Source organism: Photinus pyralis, unplaced genomic scaffold, assembly GCF_008802855.1.
Source record: "Photinus pyralis isolate 1611_PpyrPB1 unplaced genomic scaffold, Ppyr1.3 Ppyr1.4_LG1, whole genome shotgun sequence".
Classification (NCBI taxonomy): domain Eukaryota; kingdom Metazoa; phylum Arthropoda; class Insecta; order Coleoptera; family Lampyridae; genus Photinus; species Photinus pyralis.
Window position 1 is genome coordinate 62,214,785 of NW_022170249.1, and position 18,516 is coordinate 62,233,300.

The window sequence follows — 18,516 nt, forward strand, 5'->3', positions numbered from 1 at the left end:
TAAACCTAAATCCATTGTTTGTGCTTTTCATGGCCAGCTCACTTCACGGACCCGATGATTTGTTATCTTATGAAGAATTAGCACCATCACCACTTCCGAAAATGGTAAAATATAGAAAAACAGGTAAACCATTGACCTCCGCTAAAGAATATAATGTCTCTATTAGGTTTCTGATATATCGCTTCGAAACGTTCGAAAGATTTCGGAAGGAACGGCAGACATTCGAATAAATTCCTGGCGGTCTCAATGTAATTACTACCTAGAGCTAATATCCACACCCAATGTTTGTAAAACATATAAATTCGTTCGTTTAAAATTAAAGTGTTCCACTTGCATTGCGCACAAATCGGGTGGTTCACTAGATGACACTTGCTTTTTCTTCAGAGTAGTATCAGCAGTGGTACTTTTTGTAGTAGTAGAAGTAGCCTTCTTCATTGGGATCTAGCTTCTGTATACCTACGATATCATCAGCGCCCAAATCACGCTTATCGCGAGTTATATAGGGAAACATAATTGCATCTTCATCCTTCGAATGTTCTAATCCCAGTGCATGATCTATTTCATGAACTAAAACCGCATAGTAGCTAGTTGAATCTGCAGGCGGTATATTTGAATCCTCAAAGTACCATGCCTCACCCCAATCCATATGTATTTCTACCGGAGTCTGACTGCGTTTTGGAAAGTTGGCATGTGCTAGTTGGCCACCTCGACCGTCTAAGGCCCGTTGACATGTGGAATGGAGATTTAAATACATCGAATGATTGAGGCTTTGAAATGTTATTAATATATCATATCTAGAAGTTTTATACGCAAATTTTAAATTTGCATATCTTCCCCAAGTTTGGAAAGCTTCTCTAGTGCTGGCTAGCGCTCGATAATCACTATATGCAAGATAATAATATATTGTTTTCTTTTCCCATTTATAGGGTGCTACCGAATAGGAGCTCAAAATATCTTCGTTTCCGCATCTAGCTCTCATCATAAACGCAAAAGTGTCATTATAGAATTCTTCATCCGTAGGTAGCTTGTAATATTCTTGAAATGCTTTTAATTTGTTACTAGTTCTGGAGTTAAAGACCTTATTTTCTCTTCGCTAAGCCATTGAAAGATATTCTGAGGTAAACACTGACTTTGAGCCCAACCATATAAATTAACCATATCCGTGTATAGAATATGAGAGGACGGCTTGCTAGGATCATAGTTTTCCATATACTTGTTGTTTGCTTTACTATATTTCGTGCAGCACTGAGTTATTCCGCCTCTTATTCCCTTTTCCACGAACAATACCATATCGATATCAGATAGAGATCCAGTTTTACCTTTGTATAGTTGAGCATGTATTGCCACGTGTAACCTGGTGCGGTAAAGAAAAACGCGGGGTTTAGTTTATGCGTTGTTGTGAATTTCTCCCTAAAATTTATGAAGACGTCGGCGAGCAGAAGCACATCGCTCGTTAGATAAAGGTCGCCATATTGACCCAAATTTTGAATGTAAAATTTACGCCAAACGTTTCTAGCATGGGAATATTGCTGATCCTATAAAATTTGCTTTTTTCGGGAAGCGATGATTCCTCGAATTTCGTCCAATCATCCATGTATTCGTACGGAAACACACCTTTTTTAGTTAATAACTTTAACTGCTTATCGTTTAAATGGCTTAACGTAGATTGCAAGCCTGATGGGCACTAGATCCAAATCGGCCTGTAAAGTGACAGTGATCGCGAACTTTGACCTCGCCCTACAGTATCGACCCTTCGTAAATGTGACAATGAGTGCTTGCATTATACGCGAGAATTTGCATATCACTCAGCGGTTTCATTGGCATGGGCGTATCGAAATATCGTTGCAAATTATTCGCAATTTCTGTTAGTTCACGGGTGAACCAATTAATACATTCCTCTCCCCTCTTCAAGCGAAGTCTCGACAAAGAGTTGTCAAAGGTGCAATGAAGATAATATGCGATGCTACACACGTCATGTTTTTTATATTTAAACGGTATACGCGTTCCGTCATCTTGAAAATCGCGTACCATACACTCCAAGCCGCAATACACGATGAAAGGGGCGGTTTATTTGAATTCATAATTTCCATGGCAAAAAATCACGGGAGCGATAAATTCTGTCAATGAAGATACGATCCACAATGTTTATAAAGAATTTGTATGTAGAGCTGAAAAGTGTGTAGAGGTTGGAGGATACCACATTGAATAAAATAAAATGTTTCTCTTAAGCTCTAATGTGTCTTTTTTAACTTGATTTGCTTATCAGGTTGCCATGGGAGATACAATGATAGTCTGATTTAATTAATAACATGCAACTTAGAAAAATTTCCGCTGTAGATTTTGCGTTTTTTGTAATTTTCTCAGCTGCTAAAAGGAATATCTAGATTTTTAAGTGCTTTGTGCTTGCATTTAAGTATCTCTATGTGATTTAGTAAAATGTCTGGTAAAGACTTACATGGTAAATTATTATTTATTATTGCTTTTTGTGTTAAATTGTAAAGAGAAGGCACTTTGATCTCCTTTCGCTTATAACATAAGTCACTAAGTATATTATTAATAGAAACTAAATAGCGTCCCGAACTAAAGGTCACTGAAGCAACCATTATTTCAAAATCGTGATTCATGGAATCAACCCATTCAAAATTTGGATGTGGATGCATATTGCTAAAATTTAAAATATTTATTATTTAATAAAATAATAAGAAGCATACATACCTATTGTTGCTATGCATCAGTAAAAGATATTTTCAACAATTTATTCGGTTTCCCCACATCGACTTCACCTTCAAAAACTAAAGCGAATTTCCGAATAGATGCTGCAATTTCCCTGATTTTTTCGTTTGAAAACGATCTTGAATAACCCTCGGATAGAAAAACACCGTTATCTTCTGTTTCAACTACAATTTTTCTACCAAATTTACTAGTTTGGACTGCTTTAATACTATATAGCTTGTATTTTTTACCAATTATCATATCCTTAATTTTTAAAATTGGTTTAAATGCACATTTTCCCAAATAAGTTAATTCCTTTAAGTGCTGACCCATGTTATTTGATTTTGTTATAAAGTATTTCTTTTGCCTATGCACATAATAATAATGTTTCACAAATTAATTTAGTAACATTACTTATATAAGAATTACTCACCAATTTGTTGGTTAGTTATTAACTACCGCTAAAGATGAAGATTCCTTGTTATTTATGCTAGAATTTTCACCTGAAAAATAACTTTATCAGCATCGTCTGTGGTAATTGGTTAATATATTTCCTGATATTCATGAATTGATAATATTGGTTTACCCGTTTTTCTATATTTTACCATTTTCGGAAGTGGTGATGGTGCTAATTCTTCATAACATAACAAATCATCACTATTGTTTCTTATAGGATGCATTTTAATAGATTTATTACAAAAACAAACACTTGGCACTCGTAACAGCGTTTTGTACCCGACATTTTTCATCACGTTGCAATAAAGTATGTAATTTTTTTATGTTTTTTTTATTTGCGGATGTTCCATACCGCATTGAGAATCTTTATCATTTAATGCTACAAAATAGTGACAATCTGAAACCGTAGAGTTCAACATAATGCTGGCATTACGCGAAGCTACGTATGTCTGAGGAAAACCCCCTGACAAAACCCCAGACAGAGCAGTCGGCAGCGGGATTCGAACCCACAACCTCCCGAATACCATCGATGCGCGCCACCACTGCGCCACGTGCCTCGGTTCTTGACTAGAATGATTGGAGAACTGTAGTTGGATGTTGACGGTACGATGATCTCATTATCCAGCATCTCTTTGATCTGGTTGGTATACCCCATGGATGCTGATTTTTCTGCGAAAATATCGTTAAATTCGTCCAACTATCCCTGTAGCGGTTTCTTCTCCTCCAGCGATAAGTGGGATGATATGATATGGTTGGTGGTTTCTTTAGAAGTTGCTTTTTTCACGTAAAGCGCGCTGTCTTTCACCTTCGCTGGTGCACTTGTAAGATGTCCAGTTGTTGTACCGGCAAACACTTTCACTTTATGACGCACCAACGCTTGTAAAGTCGCGTAAAATTTGCCTCGGTATATATATATATATATATATATATATATATATATATATATATATATATATATATATATATATATATATATATACACACATGTAGAATGACATCATTTATTAAGCGGCAGGATGCAAACTTTACAGGGGAGTCGATGGTGTCCGTCTGTCCGTCCATGAACGCGATAAAGCTGCTATGATATTGGCTAGATTAGAAGTAGGTAACCACATTATAGCAAAACTACTGTTATGGTAAAATAGATTTATTCACTTCAATCAATTTAAACAGTACAAAATGTACGCCTTGAATATAAACAATAGATGCACTCTACGCCACTATTCCTCGCCAACTCGCCTCACACCAATGCCGCCTTCCCATTACTCGTCTTTTGTCGAGGTGTCGCCCCTTTACCGCGGTTTCTCCCGTAACAGTCGGCCATTCTGAAAATAATTAATGCCCTCATTAATCGTACCGCCTAACTTTCTAGGAGATCCAACAGGTCTAGCCTATCGGTCATTGGGTCACCGCCTGGCCGCCTCCAAAACCCTTGAGCACAACGCCTGTGCTCAATCCCTTTTTACAAAGTGCTAAACGCCTAGCAGTCGCCAGTGTAACAATAGAATGTTCGCTTCCCGAATCAATATACGCATTGACCGGACAGCGCTTTACGAACGCCACTTTAAAGAAGGTATCTGTGGTTTTCAACAATAAACTCACCTTCGAGATCGCCTTTGGAACCTCCTTTGACGCCACCCCAGGTGGTTCCCTCCGCTTCTCGCAATCCGCCCACACGTGGTCAGCTGCCCCGCAACGCCTACACCGCTCCCTGGGGCAGTCGCTGGTGAAATGCGTCGTCATCTGCTGACAATTGTAGCAACTCACCAATTTCTCGGTCGCCACAGGTGGGGAGTGCTCCCGTTTGGTGGGCTTTGCCGCCGTGCCAAGCCGCTGGCGAAGAGCCCGTGAACTTGGTGCCCTCGCCGCTGGCAACCCGTCCCGATAGGACTCCAAGCCCGCCAAAAAGTTGTAGAAAGCCTCAGGAGTGACGCATTTCGCCGCATATGCATTCGTCCGATGGACCTCTGGTAGACCGTGTATTAAGACACGAGACGGCATTCTCGCCAGATATGCTCGCCCGCGTGCATAGTGCCAGCTTGTCCCTAAAATACTCGGTCATCGTTTCGCCAGACCGCTTTCGCCGATGCACAAACTCTTCTATTAATTCGCCGAAATTTGTCCTTAAAGGGAACGCCTCCTTTAATTGCTCTCGCCATTCTGACCAATTAAAATGTATTCGGTCAAGCCGATGGAACCAACGCCTAACGTCGCCTGACTCGCCAAAACTTTCTGTTTATCCGACCACCCATGCATCTCCGCCAGCATGTCTAGTCGGGTGATCCATCTGCTAATGGACGCTTCCTTAACATCTGGATCAAAAAGTTCTACCAACTTCCACGCCTTACTGGAAGTAAACGCCTCTGTGCTCGCCTCGCTCGCCGCCGCCTGCGGTGGAGGTCTAGGCTGTGGGGCCAACCCCAGGTCCCTCAGCACATAGGATGCACGTCGTTCAAACGCCCGCAGCACCTGACCGCAAATCATGTGCTCAAAAGTTGGCGCGTCACCTCTTCCGCCAACTGACTTTGGTTGACCGTGCCTCGCCCTTCGTCTGGAGGCTCGCCTGCTTCCATGGACATAGATTACGACCACATGTAAGCCACAGGTGTTTGTTTACTCCCGCCGCGCCGCCTGTAACAATCCGTCCTTGGCTTCTAGCAATGCACCCGCCGTACTTTTCGCATATCTAATGCATGCAATAATTGAAGTTTAATAGTTACAGTTACGCCTCGCCTATTTTAATTGATTTCAATTTACTTGCCACTTTTCGCCTGTCTAATGCCTTCCGAATACCGAGCGCCTTGTCCCCTGAATTCAGATCCCACTTCTGATAATGCTATGGTAAAATAGATTTATTCGCCGTCAATAAATTTAAACAGTACAAAATGTACGCCTTGAATATAAACAATAGATGCACCCTACGCCACTATTCCTCACCAACTCGCCTCACACCAATGCCGCCTTCCCATTACTCGTCTTTTGTCGAGGTGTCTGCCCTTCTACCGTCCGTCTTGCGGTTTCTCCCGTAACACTACATGTATCGATTAAAATTGTTGTGAGTCTTCTATTAATTCTACCATGTATGTTTAGAAGATTATCATTGAGAACAAAAGTGGCATCGACCCTTATTGATTTTGGCGATCGATGCCTCGCTGATAATTTTTTGGATGGGGAGACTGTGATCTACGGTCATACGCTGCGAAAAGATGGATTTCCGTAATTGGAATAAGAATTATTGGAGAACGATAACTGTCCTATTATTTCTCCTGCAGTTAAAGTTTCCACGGAAATTTATATTTCCTCTATAATTATTAGGGCTTTTCGAATTGTTTGAAATTGGTGAATAAGTAGAAAATCGATTGCGGTTGGTGCTTATGTAGGTGCAAGAAGACTCATAATGACCCGGTTTATTACACATAAAACAAATTGATCTGGCATCCCTTATGCGAGGTTGGATGTATTCTCGTGATTGTGTGCTCCTTTATTTCGTTCTTTATGCGATGTTCCTGGGAGACTGTTGTATACTGGGTCAGGTTCCATACTGGGACAAATCAAATTTCCCGCAAACTATTCGAATTAAAAATTTAAATAAATTACACAGTTGTATACATGTGGTGACATCTAGGAAAACGATGTCGCGGTCGCCGCCAAAAGCGCGGTCAATCGTAAATCAACATGCGCAGCAAACTGAAATGTTAAAGTTTTTTTTTGCTTGATTGAACTAGGTCGTATTTTGTGGTTATTTGTTGTATTAGTTGTGATTTTCCTTGAGCATATTGCCTAAAGGATCTAGAAGGTAAGTTTTGATGTACTTTGCTTGGATCATGATTTTTGTTGAAGTAGCAAATTTTAACCTAAAAACATGTGGGTGGTTGTATAGTGGGACAAATTATAAAGTGCATAGTGGGACAATTGTGAGTTGCATAGTGGGACTGTCCCAGTATCCACTTAAAATATTTTAAATTAGCTGAACAACGTATTGTTGCTTACAGAAAATGAATAACAAGAAAAGGCCGCGGAAAAACTATGCATCCTATAGAAAGAGTAAAGAAGACCATATGCAAAATGGAGAAAAAATGAAAGAAGCAGTATTAGCTGTTCTAAACAACAATATAACAATTAGGGAAGCCGCTCGTCAATTTGAAGTGACTAAGTCAGCATTACAGAGATATGTGGCGAAGTATAGAAATATAGAGGAAGATCATAAAGTAAGTTTCAGTTTTGAAAGACATCATGGGCTTACTCAGGTCTTTACTGATGATGAAGAGCAGTTGCTTAGAGAATATTTGATTAACGCCTCAAATATGTGCTATGGGCTGTCTGCTAAAGAATGTCGACTATTTGCCTACAGGTTTGCAGTTTCAAATCAAAAACCTGTTCCCGAATCTTGGAGCGACAAGAAATGCGCGGGAGAGGAATGGATGAAACTTTTCCGAGCTAGGCATAAGTTAAGTCTCCGCACACCTGAGGCGACAAGTTTAAGCCGAGCAACAAGCTTTAATAAGCACAACGTTAGCATATTTTTTACAAACCTGCGTAACGTTATTGAGAAACACGGTTTTACAGCCAATCAAATATACAACTGCGACGAAACTGCAGTCACGACTGTACACAAGCCTCCTAAAATAATGGCCTCTTGTGGCCAGAAACAAGTGGGCAAAATAACTAGCGGCGAAAGAGGAGTTTTGGTAACGATGTGTGCAACCATATGTGCTAATGGTACATATGTGCCACCATTTTTCGTATTCCCGAGAAAAACTTTAAAACACATATGTTACATGGCGCACCACCTGGTTCAAAAGGAGCAGCACACACAACTGGTTGGATGACTGGGACAAATTTTTTAGAATATTTGATACATCTCACCGATAGCTTACATTGTAGTAATGATAACAAAATATTGCTGATTCTAGATAATCATGAAAGTCACACTGATCTTAAGGTACTACAGTATTGTAAACAAAATGGTATTGTGTTGGTTACGTTGCCTCCTCACTGTAGCCACAAGCTTCAGCCCCTAGATGTCACCTGTTTTGGGCCATTTAAGAGTTGCTACAACAGAGCTGTGGATGATAACTCCCAGCAACTTTGTATAACATAGCAGAAATAGTTGGTAAATCTTTTGGAATTGCCCTTACGCCAAGTAATGTAATAAAAGGTTTTCAAGTCACTGATATTTGCCCGTTGAATTCTGAAATATGCCAAGAGTCCGATTACATAAGTTCATTTGTAACTGATCGGGATCAGTCTCTTATTGAAGATCTGAACGAGAAGTTAGAAATTTGTGTAAATGATTTTGTAATTGTTAAGTACCCTTTAAAAAAAACGATAAAATACTACGTAGGTCAAGTGGAAAAAATTGAATCTGATGATTTTTTTGTTAATTTTCTAAAGAAGACTTCGAGGAACAAGTTCCTATTCCCAGAAAAAAGAGATGGAAGACTCAGTATCACAAGAAGACATGGTCATTAGACTTCCTAATCCTTTAATGTCAGGCGGAACTGAAAGAGTTGCAAAACAATATTGCTTTGATTTTGACTTTTCACTTTATAATATGGAATAACTACCATATTTTTTCTCAATTTTTTTAGTTTTTATCAATGTTCGACTTATTTTTTATACCTAAATAAGAAAAAAGTTTTGTTTTTGTGCCTGTTGCTTAATAAATTCATATGTGTACAAATTTAAGTAAGTTGGATTGGTGACATTTCATTGTTTATTGCTTCTATTTTACTGTGTGTATTGTTTTTTTGAAACATATCGAAGAGTTGTACTTCCTTTTCGTATATAACTACACCTATAGTAGGTTGTCCCAGTATGAACATGCCTCAGTCCCAGTATGAAACAGGGGGTTGTTGCATAGTGGGATGAGGGTGTATAGTGGGACTGCGATCCTGTTCGTTCAAACTTATGTAACATTTTTTTTCTTATTAATTTCTCATAACCTTTTGTTGTTCTCATAATGCTAAAGCAACAAAAACTGGAAAAAAGCATAAAGGATAATTTTAACAGTCAATTGTAAAATATTGTCCCAGTATGCAACAGTCTCCCCTACTTAAAAACTGCAGTGCGAAAATTTTTAATTTTATATTTGCATTAAAAGTTTCAAATATATAAAATAGTATATTAAGATACAAGTGTATAATCAAGTCTGAAAGCACGCGCAACGAGTTTAAGGGCACGACGCATAGCGGAGTGCCTTTAACGTTGCAAGTGCTTTAAAGACCAATTACACATGTGTATCTTATAGTATTTTTTGTTATACCTGCAGTATAATTTAAAAATAGGAAATACAATGAAGTCATATTGACGTTATACTCGAATACATGTTTAATTAAGTGGGCTGGGTGTTCGAAATTTCACGATTGCCATGGAAATGTCACTTGACGTTTGCTTATAATCATCATCATCATCTTTGTAAATAAAACGATTTCCGTTGAAAAAGATAATACATCGTCCATTAAATCACTTGTAAAATCTAAACAAACGTTGGTAGGTGTAAAATCCAAATCCAGTAAAGCCTGTTATAAAGAATATGAAAAGTTGTTTCCATGGATGAATAGGAAGTTACCTACGAATACAGTCTTAAATGCATTCATAATGCTGGCATATATGAAGGAAATGTCAAAGGTATTTAAATCTTCTATATTTTGGTGCATTCGTTCAAAACTTTAAAACAATGCTGCGATTAAAAAGTGGAACAGATTTGGAAGCATACCCTAAATTACGCGCGTTTGTGAAAGATTCAACGAAAGGATAGGTACAAAAGCCAAAGAAATGTTCTGCATTTACAGAAAGCGACCTAAGAGGATTTTTTATTTCATCCAGATGACAGTTTCAAAAGTCATACTTGAAGTCTCGTTACTTAGCAACTTTAAAGCACGTGTGTTTTAAAGGCCCTTTTTCGCACGCATTTGAGTGTTTAAAACGGAGATTGTGATTCAGGTATAATAAAAAAAGTTTTATATATCTGCAGGATAGCGTCGATGAAATATATAAAACTTCAGCTTCGTTTGCCTATCACTAGTGGCGCTAGAGTAGCCTCAAACTTGCCAACAGCGGCCAGCGTTTATTTGAATTTGAACAGCTGATCTGCTACTTTTCTTCACATTCGTATTTCGGTTTGCTTTTATTTAAATGGGTTGTCGATAGTTGTTTTGAAAATGGATGTCGAGGAATTTCTAATAAAGTTGGTTCGACATTACGAGGAAGCAAACGCATTTCGGCAACTTAACTCTGACGTACGAATTTTATCCGAGCATGTCCATAAATTAGAAAGTAACTGCCGTGCATTAACAATAATTTTAATACAACATTCATCTAATCATCTTCAGCAATTACTTATAAGAATTTATGAGATCAATTTCAACTTATACTTATAGATCAATACAATTCTACAAGATGGCAAGTATAATATACCTACATGTATTCCTTTTTTCGTTTTATATGGGACTTCTCAAAGTTCATGTTTGATATTGATTTCTAGATTTAATGGAACCTGGAAATTGTGACGTTATTTTCTTTACCGTGTAATCTTTGCTTTGGCTTACATTTGAATTACTATGTGGAATCCTTCTCGAATAACATTATGCGAACTTCTTACCTTTATATAGCAATCCTTACGCCATCTAGGTGTTCACATTATAACCCGATCCTTTATTTGCGATATAATTTTCTTTTAAAAAACCTTTTGTCTAGTTTTCTGTTGATTGGCGCGGTTATCTTCTCCCACTCACTGTCGACGCGCGCAGTCCTTGTTGAAGAACTCGATTCGATCTTGACTTGTATTTGAGCTACACGCCATTACACTTACTTGACATATTTGTCTACCTTTATGGGATTAAATAGTGGTGTTGTACTAAGATTAGTGAAGTTTTCTCTTATCATCTTACTTCCAATTTTGCGGATTTATCTTACAAGTTTTAAGGCCGTTTTGCGGTATGTTATCTATGACGCTTTATCTTTTTATTTGAAATAATCTATTCTAGGCTACTTTCGTACTCCCTAAGTTTTCTTACTTATTATTTTGGTTTTACCAATTGCTTCCTGACTGTACATTGATATTTTGACGTGGAAACGCGAATACCCGATTTTCCATATGGTGCAATAGAATTCCATTGAAGTTTCGACGCCATTACAATCAAAAACGCTCTACATATTTCTACCTTACCGACTGAAGAATTGACTGAAGAATTACCGCCATTTCATGTGAAACCGATATTTGAACTGATGACCCAATTTTACGAAGTTCGTTGACCTGCGATTCATTCTTCCGAAACGCAAGTACTTAATTAACGAGACGTGTGGAGTTGATACTGTGTAAATTTTTAATTAACGTTATATATTTTGCTTTGAAGAACTTGCTCGTGTAAGTTTGTTTGCATTTGAATTGATAAGATTGCTTTGTCATTGAAGATAGATTCAGTTGTTTTATTTGTACATTTTGTAGTATTTTTCTCTTAAAACTTCATGTCACTTTTTGATATCTCACACCGATTGTGAAAACCAACCCTTAGTCGAACCAAATTTTATTTTGTTGTAAAGTCATTTGAATTTTTGATACTTTTTAGTATTGATTGCAATTCTACGTACAAGAATAACCATTCGTGTCTTACGTTAACCATTGCTTATGCGATATATTGTGCAACGCGAATCATTACCCTTCTTATATTTTTTGTTTTTGTGTCTGACTGTTTCAGATTTGCAGTTTCGCGTCCTCTGAGCTCGAAAGGTTGCGACCGGAGTTCAAGGTAAATTTAGTTATTTTCGTCGTTTTTCCCTTTTAACGTTTGATTACATTTTGGTTGTTGATACTAACGAGTTGTGATTATTACTTTGTTTGAAAGTCACTTAATGATTATAGCTCCGTTGTTTCTGCGGAAGCCCTTTTGGATAAATATTTTCCCAGGCTACGTGTTGGCTTCTCATTTATTTTATTAGAGATTATTTTAAATTCCCAGTTAGATATACTAGATCGATATATTACAGTGTCAGATTTGTGATATTTTGAGATCTTTGTTATTAAACTACCCACATTTATGACATCAAATACTGTTTGTTTTCCCCATAATTGTGTATTCCTTTGAGTTTTGTAAGACGAGAACAAGGATCTCTTGGTCTGCCTTGTTCATCCCTTTAGTATTCCTCTCTCTCTAGATTCATCAAAGGCTAAGTGGCGCCTATCCGGATTACTTTTACTGTTTCCTTCCCTTTTTTTGCTTATTTGTGCGTGTATAGAAGAACCCTATTTTCACCCCGACCCACCTCTACTTTGCCTGAGCTTACCGTGTGCTTATCTAAGGTAATTTTGTCACGTTGGCCCAAAGTGAACGTAACAAAATAGGAGCCTTAAGTCGCAACCCCCATTAAAAAGATTAGCAAATCTATTAATACTGTTATTTTGTACTTATTTGTACCGCGGATACCAAATTTTGCACCACTACATTTTAATTGTTAGGACCAAATCTACATTGGGGTTGCAATTTAACGCCACAACCCCAAGTATTCACATTCTTAAAAATTTTTGTGCCAGAATTTTGTACTCATTTTGTACTAATTTTCACCGTAAATAAGAACTTTTGTACCACTACCTTTTAAGAACTAGGACCAAATTTACATTGGGGTTGCAACTTAATGCTACGCCCCCAAGTATACAGATTCTTAAAATTTTGTGTGCCATAATTTTGTACTCATTTTGTACTAATTTGCACCGTAACCAAAAAATTTTGTATCATTAGCTTTTAACCGTTACTATCAAATCAATTTTGGAGGTGCAACTTAACGGTACAACCCCGCATGTACAAATTCATACAAATTTTCATGCCATAGTTTTGTACTCTTTTTGTACTAATTTGTGCCGAAAGCAACTAGTTTTGTACCACTACTTTTTAATCGCTAGGACCAAATGTATATACTTGTGGTTGCAACAGACAGACAAATAGACAGACAGATAGACAGACAGACAGGCAAACAGTTAATTACATAGATACTGCGTAACACACGTTTTCCAATGGACTATAAAGATGATGTACCTAATATAGGTATTTAGCTATTTACGAGGGTATTTATTTTCAGTGTAAATTGGTATAAACCTTTTGTTAAGCAGACTTACTTGTTAATTTGCATGTTCAGTACCTATGTACCTACTCTCGATTTTCTCATTTGGTATTTGTAGCGTTTAACGAAGTTGAGGTAACGTTTATGTGCTCGATTTTCCGTCGCCTGTCTATCTGTCTGTCTGATCCATTGAAATCTCGGCCCCTGGGCCAGCTAGAGACTTCGGGTTTTCGTTTATTGATAGCTGCTAATATATGGTCTACATTTGCCCGTTACTCATCACGAGTGGGTTTTGAAACATTTTTATTTATTTATCTTTGAATTTTAAATATTGATCATAATACGTTATTTAATTTGTGTGTACACATTTGAAATTGGAACTGCGAGAAGTGTAATCGGAATCGTGAGCAACAAAATAAGTTACGATGGTATTTTTTACTACCTATTTTAACATTTGGGCTCAGTTGGTCATTGCTGGTTTAAACTGAAGTTAACTTTGGAAGTTAAATTCTGGTTTAAAGAAATGCCAGTGTTTCTTAAATCGCTAAAACACTCGTGTGAAATTAGCAGTCAGAATATAGCAGCCAAAATGCCGAAAACGAACGAACGACCAGTGGCTCGTTTACCATAAAAAACAAATTTGCCAATGCACTCTCGCATAGCAGCCATTTTTCAGCAGCTAAACTAAAATTCATCTTAGATCCCTTTCTATTCGAAAGGAACAACATAAAACAATAAAAAATGGCCGCCACCTTTTGCAAAAGAATTTCACATTTGAATTTAGCCTTAGTATCTTCAAAAAATTGGCATTCGCTTACTGACTCACCTCATAGGGTGAAATCTGCCCCCAAAGTGTAAAAAAATACATATAGAACCCTTAGAAAAAAGGTTTTACATTCTAACATTTATTAGGCTATTCCCATTGACTGATGATTGAATATTAATTAATATCAGCGCGACGACTTGATCGACACGGATGGTTAACTTACCCTATAAGCAGTTTGACAGCTTTATTGGGGTAAATTATTGCCTATGTGAATATGGACAAAAAAAACACGTGTTCTACCAAGACGGAACAAAGACTCTCTATTGAAGAAATGGTTACATTTTCGAAAAAAATTAATACGCCTGCTTTTAATTTTCATTTTACACTTTCCTGGTGGTGATGAAAAGGAAAACGAAAGTGAAAATATAAATTTACCGAAAATGATGAAATTATAGCGCCCAGTGAAGCACAATCCAATTCAATATTTATTTTTGATGACATAGCGTGCGATAAACAAAACAAGATAAGAGATTACTTTTGTATGGGTCGTCATAAGAATGTGGATTCGTTCTATCTTTGTCAAACTTATACACGTATACCTAAACACCTGATAAGAGATAATGCAAATCTGTTGGTCTTATTTAAACAAGATGATTTAAATTTACAGCACATCTATCGGGATCATGTGAATACTGATATGACTTTTGCTAAATTTTATGAACTATGCGCGAAATGTTGGTCTTCGGGACCATATTCATTTCTGGTAATTAATAAAGACTGTGAAATAAACAAAGGTCGATATCGAAAGGGGTTTGATGAATTCATATATCTATAAATATTAATGTGGTTTACAGTCATTCCTTAACTTAAAGCGTTTGAGTAATGAACACTAAAGAACTACATCATAAACGTCTTAAACTTGTTGCTGTGCGTAACACCATTCGAGAAAAATTGAAACTTCTTAAGAAGGGAAAAATGATCAGCGAAGAGTTTATTGGAGAGAGATATAAACCTGTAATAGATCCTTTAAAAGAGATTGCAATGAATGTTACAAAGCTGCCTGACCAGCAAAATTTGTTAAAAATGGAAGACAAAAAACCAATAATTGATCAAGACGAACAGAATAGAGAACTATATTTTGATCGGCTTGAACAGAATAAGAATCAGGATGAACGGGAACATGATGAACAGGCTGTTAGTGCAGATATCCAAGACGATGATGATGAACAGGAAGCTGATATCCATGGTGATGATGAAAAAGCCGATGATCGTGTTGCTGTTATGTTAAACGAATCTAACATTAACACATTTCTACAACAATTTGATAGTCTACCAAGAAAATATGTAGAGTTTATGATTAAAGATACAAAGAAAAGCATTGATACTACATTTGGCATGCATTATGATATAGAGTCAAATAGTTTGAAGATAGGTGATAGTTTGATTAAATTTCAGGGTCCAAATCTGGTGATTAAAGATAAGACCTATCGGGGAACATCCGGATTATATCAACTTTTAGTTATGAACACTCCTGATCCCAATAGAATTGCACAAAGCGATGAGAAAAATTATCGTGAAATTTTGGATAGGACATTTGCAAATAGACGCGGTCATACTGTCGATGGTCAGCTTAAAGGGAGCAAATCCTATAAATATAAACGCTACGTTAAATATGTATCCCCATCATCATCATCATCATCTTATTCAAGCAAAACGGGTAGAGGATTGCCTTTATTTAAACAAGTTGTAACACATACGTCACATAGATATTGGAATGATGTGCATGAATTAATAGATGAACTTCAAGTGAAATGGGGCGAAAAGGAAGCAGGACATACAGGACATCGTAATGATATAATTTCAATTATTGAAGAATTATACGAGGCAGGTTATATAAAAAATCCGTTTAGTAACTACAATTTTTTAAACCGGATATAAATAGCATTGCTTTGTGAATCAAATGTCAGTTTTAACAGCGATGAGCATCGATAAGTTTGGACGGTATTCATATTCACCATCATTAAACATCACTGGAAGCTCTTTTAGGGGGCAAACCGGTAACGGTTTTAATCTGACTGAAGATGGTGATTTTGACATTGACAATAAAAAATTATCCAATGTTGCGCAGGCTGAACATTATACGGACGCTGTAATTAAAGGTCAAACCTTAACACTAAATAATGATTATTTTGATGTACAAGACAAACGGCTTGTTAATTTGGCTGGCCCTCAGGAAGATAACGATGGAATTAATAGAACATTCCTAGAACATGAAATTGACGAGTTAAAGAAATATTTTGATTATGTTATTAAGAACAAAATTGATGAATTACAAATAAATAAAAATTCTCTACATCAAGGTATTACAGATGAAATTGCAGAATTAAGGAAATCACTAACACAACAAAATAACAAAGTGTATATTGATTTTGAGATCAAAAAAATATTGGCCGAGCACTTTGAGCAAAAAGATTTAGATCTTGAAAAGAAAATAAAGCGTATATATGCCGACATGGGTGTGATTGCTAGAGATATTGAAAATCTTGAAACAAAAAATATTCCGATGACGCGGTTATAAATTGTTGCGAACGTTGAAAATAATCATATAGTGCCCAGTAACAGATATGTCTCTAACGCCTAAAGAGCAAGTTATAAATGAATTGTTTAAGCCTGCTCGAAAAAATTTTCCTCGAAGGTACACAACGATCAAGGGATACGATGATTTATGGCAAGCTGATTTAGCCGAATTTGGTGCATATGCAAAGGAGAACCGAGGCTATAAATACATTTTGGTTGTAATCGATGCATTTTCAAAATTTGTATGGACAAAGTCACTTAAATCTAAAACGGGCGATGAAGTTGCGCAGTCCTTTCAACAAATTCTCAAAAATTCTAATCGATCACCAACAAATTTACAAACTGATAATGGAAAAGAATTTTACAATAACAAATTTGAGTGTTTAATGAATCAAAATAAAATAAATCATTATTCTGTATATAGTGTGCAAAAAGCGTCAATGGCAGAACGTATGATTCGCACTCTAAAGAGTAAAATATTTAAAAATTTTCATTTACATGGTGAATACAAATGGATGAATAAATTAGATGAAGTCACCAAAGAGTATAACAACACAAAACACCATACAACTGGAATGCGACCTGTTGCAGTCAGTCCACAAACGAAATTGAAGGTTTACGAGCATATAAAAATATTTGGCAAGCAACATTTAAAAATTGGCGATGTTGTTCGAATTAGTAAATTTAAAAATATTTTCGAAAAAGGGTATACGCCAAATTGGTCTACAGAACTCTTCAAGATTATCAACATTAGAGTAAGCAATCCAGTGCATTATTTACTGGAAGACATGCATGGGAAGCCAATAGCGGGAGGATTCTATGAATATGAGCTACAGAAGACTAAGAATCATGATGTATATCTCATTGAAAAGGTTTTGAAGAAACGTGGCAATGAAATTTATGTGACGTGGTTAGGTTTAGATAAATCTCATAATCAATGGATTAATAAAAACAACGTAATGTAATTATTTACATTCAAATAAATTTATTTATTAAATATTAAACAAATGGTTTGATTATACAATAACATTATCATAAACTAAAACTACCTAGACATATATCCCCATGCCTTTGTATCAGTAATTCTAGAACTGATTATCCGCTTATCATCGTGAGAGCTTAAAACTAGCTTATTTTGCTTGATTGTGTATACATCATGTTTTTTGGAAATAATTAAGTATTGGAATCGGTTGTTATTACAGTTGAACAATACATCCTTATAATCATCAATTGTAATGGTATTCATTGGCACGATTCATAAGTCTATCAAAAATTTATATCAATTCGTTTTTCGATCTCTGTCTCAATTATTGTATTCAAATCAATATATTTTTTTAACCATTGTGATTGTTTGAATCGTAACACCTTATGCACTTTGATTAATTGTAATCCGCATTGCAAATACATTTTTAAATTTCTATAATGTATAATGTAGTTTCGTTTTGAATATAACGTTAACATTAATTTGTTCTCTTTCGACTGGGACTGAGGAGGAATCATATGTTCTGGAGCTAAAGGTAGATCACTATGCAAATCATGCAGTTGTTGGGGGTAATCAAAATCGCATTCTAAAATATATCCTATATCGGAATGATCAGGATGTGTAATTATATCGTTAATATTAAAATCATTTAAAAATTGGAATTCATCATATGGCAAATATTGAGACATCCCTGCGCCATATAAATTGTTTACGTCATAATACATTAAATATGGTATTTCAGCGTTTGAATTATATTTTTCCCCCATATACATATTATTTTCTTTACCATATCTATTGGAACATTGTGTTATACCACCTCTAATTCCACGTTCTATGAACATGACTTGATCAATATCAGTTAGAAGTTTCAGCTTAACGTCTGTAATTTTCAACATTGCATCAAACGCTAAACCAGGGGCTGTATAGTAGTGACATGGATCCAATTTGTATGTTTCCAAACAAGTGT

At 36.3% G+C, this 18,516-nt stretch overlaps 1 protein-coding gene across 1 annotated transcript; it reads left to right on the forward strand.

Moving 5' to 3' along the window:
• Positions 1-7,244: 7,244 nt before the first annotated feature.
• LOC116165389 lies at positions 7,245-7,997 on the forward strand. Its single transcript, XM_031479804.1, has one exon. It carries the CDS (start codon positions 7,245-7,247, stop codon positions 7,995-7,997), a length of 753 nt encoding a protein of 250 aa, XP_031335664.1.
• Positions 7,998-18,516: the final 10,519 nt, after the last annotated feature.

Excerpts from the sequence above, each read along its gene's own strand:
- LOC116165389 (XM_031479804.1), top strand. The coding sequence starts at position 7,245 with ATGAAAGAAGCAGTATTAGCTGTTCTAAACAACAATATAACAATTAGG.